This window comes from Protobothrops mucrosquamatus, unplaced genomic scaffold (genome assembly GCF_001527695.2).
Source record: "Protobothrops mucrosquamatus isolate PMUCROS unplaced genomic scaffold, P.Mucros_1.0 scaffold_310, whole genome shotgun sequence".
Lineage (NCBI taxonomy): Eukaryota > Metazoa > Chordata > Lepidosauria > Squamata > Viperidae > Protobothrops > Protobothrops mucrosquamatus.
The window spans coordinates 787330-794415 of record NW_015386386.1 but is presented as its reverse complement, the minus strand read 5'-3'; the positions used below and the strand labels follow the sequence as shown (position 1 = coordinate 794415).

The following is a 7086-nucleotide window of genomic DNA, read 5'->3' as shown; positions in this document are numbered from 1 at the left end:
GTCACGTCCTTGTGACACAATGTGTCATACTTCCAGGTACTGAAGATCATTGAGGTGTGTTTTTTTATATTTAAAAGATGCAGCCTAGTCACAATTGAGTATGTATAAACCAGCATCAGAAGGCAGAAACCCCATTACAATCACACCTTTTACAAGGAATGATTCTACCAATTACCCTATACATTTCTGAAAGTGATCCTATGTAGTATTTAAATCAGCACTAAATAACATGCACTACTGAGGTAGCAGGCTAATCCTAAAAAATGTCTGTGCTTGTAAGAAGGGAAGTTGTCTCTGGTAACAAGTCATTCATTCAAGTTACACTGCAGAGCTGGTGTCTCCAAATTTCTGAAACAGCTGCAACAAGAAAAATTACTAATTATTTTACTAATAATTTTATAAAGAATTATATGATGGAATGAAAATTACAATTACTGGGATAAAAGAACAAAGATATATGACATATTAAACTTCATTCAATTAATGATCACATTCCTAAGATCATTGTTTTCAGTGGGAATGATATTGAATGGTACTGGGTTTATGTTATAAACCATCAATGATAAACATAAAGCTATGAATTCATCTCTACCAGCATTATCAGCGAGGTCTTGAGGCCCTTTCAAAATACCAGCAGAGTGGGAACCATTCAATCTTAGGAGGAACCTCATTCCAAAAGGCAGATGCTGCAAAAGAGAAGGTGCCCCTCTGGGGTCTGGATAGATGACATTGCTTAATTGAAGGAACTCATAATATGCCAACTGTGCCAGACTGAATTGGCTAGTCCAATATTGTGGGAGAGAGGCACGATATTGTGCCTATCTCCAAGTAACCAGTACCTAGAATCACATCTGGAAGCAAACTGGCAACCATTACAGCTCACAAAGCAGAAGTGTTACATGAGCATATTGAGCTACCCATGGTGCTGCATTCCAGACTAGTTGAAGCTTACAGATAGTCTTCAAGGGCAGACCGACATAGAATGCATTGCTGTAGTCAGCTTATGGAGTGACCAGGGCACGAGTGACTGTTTCAGTAATATCTCCTACTGTACATTTAAGGCCAACTTTGCTCAATGATCTCTATCCAGATGTGTTGGAATGAATCTCCCAGACTCCTCAACTAAATAAGCTAAAGACATAGACAATGTGTCAACAGGGGCCCATGCAAGAGGGCAGGCTGCTTAGAGCAGGGGTCTGCAACCTTGACAACTTTAAGACTTGTGGACTTCAGTCCACAAGTCTTAAAGTTGTCAAGGTTGCAGACCCCTGGCTTAGAGGCTGCAGCACTTTGTTCAGCCCAATCCTATTTCTCATGGGATCACCCCAGCTTTTCATTACCTTGTTCAAAAATGAGACATTCACCAGTGATCCCAGAAATCCAAAAGCAATTGGAAAAAAGCTCCTAAAGAAAAAAGAAAAAAGTTAATTACTGATGAAAATAATCAACTGCAAATGAACTTGAGATCAAAATCAGATGTGACACTATTAATATTTTTTGTTGAAAGTTAAAACTACCCACCCCTATCTCACCAACATGATTCTGGGCAGCTATCAGAATTAAAAGACAATATAAGCACAATGTATATTAAAAAATAAACACACCAACCCCAGTTGATTAAGACAGAGAAGCTATCAAATTCACAAATAACATGGGTTTGATTATGTATAATGTTACAGAATATATGTAGTTCCAGATTGGATTATATAAATTCTTAGACCTTGGTTTTACATTTGCCGATGATTATTTTTCCTACTTTTTTCAGATATCCCTAATCTTTTGTAGTGTTCTTTTGGCTTAATTGGCAACCCTGGAGGTGGCAGTGTGGGCCCTCAATGCCCAATATCCATGGCTAGAGAACAAACAGCTCTCCCTTGCAATCCCTGTCCTTCTTCCAGGAACTGTTACTTCCACTCCATTCTTTTGACTGAAAACCAAGCTCAGAGAATTAGTACAACCCAAAACTTTTACAAACATGTTTTCCCATAGAAAATGCAATGGTTGAGGAGGATTGATCACCTGAAGAGATTAATGAAACCATAGGTCTCTAGTAGCATGCCTAGTAGAGGCCACCGAAGCAGAACAATGATTATGCCTCCGAGAAAGAAACTGGTTCCTTTCAGTTTCTCCTTTTGGAAGAAGAATCCAAAAGTTCTTCTTAGTCCTATTATAACAGCCAAGCCACACAGGAACAAGACCTAAGGAAGCAAAGAATATATTTGAGGATTCATTGGAATGTAGCTAGAATAGCAAACTTTATATAATATAGTATTTTATGGAAAAATAATGGAGGCTGAATCCTATATATAGTTGGGACCAATTTTATATTCTGTTTGACCAAACTATCTTATATTGTTGAGTAGGAAAGAGAACATTGGTTCTATTTTTTCTATTATTTTTTTTAAAAAAAATTTTTTAAAGAGGAAAGGTGGCATGACAGCTTCACAGGTCTCCCTGTATAGCAACTGTTCATTTAAAAAAAGAATTCAAATAAAAAGGTCTACTAGAAATGTATATCTGCTGATGCTACCTTAAAGTGCAATTGAATTGATCTGAGCTGGGAATATTTGCATGCTATTCCCTCTCAGAGTAGAGTAGAGTAGAGTAGAGTAGAGTAGAGTAGAGAAGAGAAGAGAAGAGAAGAGAAGAGAAGAGAAGAGAAGAGAAGAGAAGAGCTGGGATGAAATTGACAAGACTTTTATCATTTTTGCCCTTCTCTTAGGCGGAGATCAACCAATACGCAAAATGTCAGAAAATGCTTTTATTTTTTTCTGCAGAAATTGATTCATGAATGGATGGATGAAGTAACATCTTCTCTCTTTATGTAGGGTGGATGTGAAAGTTTTTTGTTGCACCAGTATTCTCTCCCCACCTTCCCCAGTCCAGTTCACAGTTCAGTGTCCTATTTCTGATGCCTACCTTTAGAATCTGACTTTTTACCATGGTAACAGATGTTGAATCATGATTGATATGGGAAGCTACATATGTTCTATGTTTTGAAACAGTGTCACCCTGCAGCCATTCTTACATTTTTTATATATTTCTATTAAACCATGCACAATTTTAAACAGAATTCTGTAACGGTTAAAATGGCTAATTCTGATCTGGCAGTCAAAGCTCATGTGCCTGATTGATTAAAAAAATCAGTTTATAAATAAATGCACTTATCCTTAAAGCATAAAAGTATATGAGTGCAAGTTCTATGTAAACAGGCTGAGCAAAACTGAAAGTTTTTTTTAATAAATCTGCCTATTATTTTATCATACTCACTGCTTATTATTTCTTTTTGCACAAAGTATTTGATACTTTTTAAAAAAACTTACATTTCCAAAGGCCAGAAGCACCGAATCCATGTACAACAATACACCAAACAGGAGGAAGAATATCCCAAAGCCAACAAGCCCAACACCAATTTCTACAATAGATGAAATTGGTACCATCAAAATCACAGCAATCTTAAGGGATCACCTAATTGAGGAGAGCCAGGATCACATGAAATTTAGCAGAAGGAAAAGATTTTGGTGCTCAGGATAGCTGAAGGACTGCTGGCTCATTTCAGGTTAAAATAAAAGTCTGAAGTACAATAGTGGCCTCAACATAAAATTCAACCCTGTTTGACATCGGCCAAATTTCATTCTATTCCTCTGATGATTCAGGTTAGATGCCATCCTTCATCTCTCTCATTCTAATTTCTGTCCCTAAAGCAGTGGTTCTCAACCTTTTTAATGCCGCGACCCCAACCGGTCGTAAGTCGAGGACTAAACCGGTCGTAAGTCGAGGACTACCCAACCGGTCGTAAGTTGAGGACTTTCCCTGCCCGGGAGCGCCACGCATGCGTGGTTCTGCCCCCTGCGCCGGCTGAGGCGTAGCTGGCAAGTGGCAGAGACGGAGCAGGCCGACCACCAGCTGGCCCAGCCCAAGGGAGGTAAGGCACCCGCCGGAAAAGGGGGAAAAATGGCGGACAAAAAAAATGGCGGAAAAAAAATGGCGGACAGCCTTGCTTGGCGACCCCCGTGAAATGGTCGATCGACCCCAAATGGGGTCCCGACCCACAGGTTGAGAACCACTGCCCTAAAGTCTTTAGGCATAGGATTTTTTTTTCATTTGCCTAGCCGTTATAGGATATAGATCAGTTTCTTTCACATCTTTCCAAAACCTTTTCAACCAGAAAACTTGATCCCGTAAGAATATCAGTTGGATCTTTGAAACCAGCTTCTAATTTGGTGCAGATCCAAAATGAACCAACTTTAATTACTAAGTTTGGAATGATGAACCTTAACACAAAATATTATAAACCTTTCTTGTTACTTGTTTTCTTTTACCCAGAGAAACTCCTTTTAAGCATCTTGAAATATTTCTGGTGTGAATCAATGTCAGTGCATGGTTTTGCTTCTCACATTGCTTTATACTTAAATTAGTTTACCTTAGCTTTGCTCAACCTGGTGGTAACCTGTAGTTGTATTGGACCACAACACTCAGAGTTCCTAGTTAGCCACAGCTGATATACATATTATTAGCAATCGTGGGAGGATTATTTTTTGGTGACCGTTTAATACAGTCTGTAATGTCTGTCGGTTATGACCCTACAGCATCTTCTTAGGAACACATTTCAGGTTAGACTAAATCACACTGCTGAGAGATCACCAGTGCCAATTAGAGATATTATGAAGTTATCTGACTTGTCCCCTGGGACCAGAAGCAAGTAGATTTACTTAGATTGTTTCCCATAAGCAAATTTGTAATAAATGTGCCAACTGAGCAATCAATAGTAACACAATTTTAAAGAGGTCTGAGCTTTCAAACAGATTAACTTTGATTATATTTTCAGAGGGAAACAATGACATATTGCTGAAATATGATAACAAAACCCTATCTGCTAAGTTCATACTCACTCTGAAGTTCTGTAATTTCCAACATATTTGCTACTGAAGGCTTAGAAAGGATTGGCTGTCAAGACCTCCATGTATTTCCCAGTTAGTGAACCTTGAAAAGACCTTTAGCCCTTACTGCATCATCCTGCAAATTATTAACCTCTGTGCAATGGAGACTTCATTGAACTATCATTATAGATCTTACAAGGTGAGCAGTGTTGTTACAATCATATAGTTTGTATTTCCTGTACTCCTGGATCTGCAAAAGGAAACAGATAGTGGCACCTAGTAACTGCCTGTAGCTGTGCTTAACAAGACATTTCCAGAATAATCCTGCAAAAAGTAACACTACTTGTGCAAGTATTTGTATGGTTTAATATATCGAGTACTCCCCCCCCACCATCCCATTAGCCCTGGCTTTATTTTTGTTTTCCTTCAAGACCTGTTATCATTACTTCCTTTTTGTGGTCAGAAAGCAAGCTGTAGGATGGTTTGGATCCTACCTTGCAGAGGACGGTCATCTAATATAGTGTTTCTCAATCATGGCAACGTTAACCCCTGAGGACTTCAGTGCTGGCTGGGGAATTCTGTTGAAGTTGAAGTTAATAGAATTTAAAGTTGGTAAGGTTGAGAAAAGCTTCTCTGACAGAATGATTATCAGAAGACAGATTCTCCTTTAAAAGTGACCTCTGCCTGACAGGCTATCAGTGTAATATGAAACATAAAAGCTAATTGGGTGACTTTGGGCCAGTCACATTCTCTCAGCCCAACCTACCTCACAGGGTTGTTGTGGGGAAAAATAGGAGGAGGGAGGTGGGTTGGATTTGTTCACGACTTGAGTTATTTGTAAAATAATAATGGTGGGACACATAAATCAACCAACCAACCAGCCTTAAGAAAGAGAAAGCAAAACCAGAGGTACAGAGTAACAACCAATTAGTCCCTGTTGTGATATGATCCACAGGATATTTAAGTAGAATTTCAATTTCTAAATGTGATTCTATTCCCACAAGTAGTATATGCCACTTTAACACAAATCTATATATTCTTTTGTCTAACTTTTTGTGAATCATTATTTCTTTTATTAAAAAATAAAAATTAAATGTACAATCCAATGAATGATAAATTGCTAGATAGCAGTTGCAAATGCATATTTTAGGAAGGGAGTCCTCAAAAAACAGGGAACAAGTAAACACCAGAAAAAGCCTTTTTTTAAAAAAAAACTAGGGAACAAGATGGGATATTGAGATTCTGATTATCTGATAGAAATTGTTTCATGTTAGCATTTTGCTATTTTTCTCTCTTCTATATAAATATCATATTTTTCCCCTCTCCAATGTACTTCAGGAACATTTCCTTTTAGTATACAGATATATTGTTATAAAAAAATAAGTTTCAGTTCTTGACCAGGCAATCAGCACAAAGCATCATTATACAACTAATTAAATGACCAGGGACATCTACATCATCTACGTGTGAGTCATAGAACATATTTTTATAGGGAAGAAGATGCATCATATTAATACTTACTAAATAGCTAATGCAGGAAAACAAATGACTCATGCAGAACATTATATACATGAAATGTATAGTCATAATTGTTTCTAAAAATGGTTTCTTGTATTAATTTCATATATTATTACTAGATATATTTGAGTAAAAACTGTACTATAGGATGATAATGGTTTCATCATCCATAGTAATTTAACTTCAGAGCCTCACTTCCTTTATAACAGATAAAGTATGGTTTCTACATTTAGCTACGGTACTCAAGGAGGCTCTCATCCTTGAATACTGATAGGATTTATTGTGAGTGCAACTATATATGTATTTACTGGCATATCATTAAAAGATGAAAACCCATGATCTATATTCCTTCTTGCTCATTTTATGACTTTATTGGTGGTTTATTTTTTTTGGGGGGGAGACAGTTTATTCTTTATCTTTATGCAACTGTACCATGGAGATATAAGCCTCCAGGAGTCCCTCAACTGCAGTGAGTGAAAAGTAATTCAATAGTAAATAAATGTAGCTGTACATATTCAGCTGAAATATATAGAAATATAGAGAATAGTATACCTTTCTATCCCGCCTTTTCCTAGGTCTTACATATTAAAAAAAGAGAAGCACACACAGTCTAGTTATAAACCATCCATTTTTTTATTTATTTGCTTTATACAAACTTGCAAGGTACAAATGCATTTATTTTGTTTTG

General features: G+C 37.2%; 1 protein-coding gene across 1 annotated transcript; it reads right to left on the bottom strand.

The window, feature by feature from the left end:
* Positions 1–318: 318 nt before the first annotated feature.
* On the bottom strand, positions 319–4917 carry GOLT1A (golgi transport 1A). Its single transcript, XM_015832167.1, has 5 exons — positions 4893–4917; positions 3324–3415; positions 2020–2198; positions 1341–1404; positions 319–357 (listed from the first exon to the last, which is right to left on the bottom strand). Exons 1-5 carry the CDS (start codon positions 4915–4917, stop codon positions 319–321), a joined length of 399 nt encoding a protein of 132 aa, XP_015687653.1.
* Between the last annotated feature and the right edge of the window lie 2169 nt (positions 4918–7086).

Excerpts from the sequence above, each read along its gene's own strand:
- GOLT1A (XM_015832167.1), bottom strand. The coding sequence starts at position 4,917 with ATGTTGGAAATTACAGAACTTCAGA. Across the intron at positions 2,199-3,323 it reads TGCTTCTGGCCTTTGGAAAT|GTCTTGTTCCTGTGTGGCTT; the intron begins GTAAGTTTTTTT and ends TTGCTTCCTTAG. Across the intron at positions 1,405-2,019 it reads GGTTTCATTAATCTCTTCAG|GAGCTTTTTTCCAATTGCTT; the intron begins GTGATCAATCCT and ends TTTTTTCTTTAG.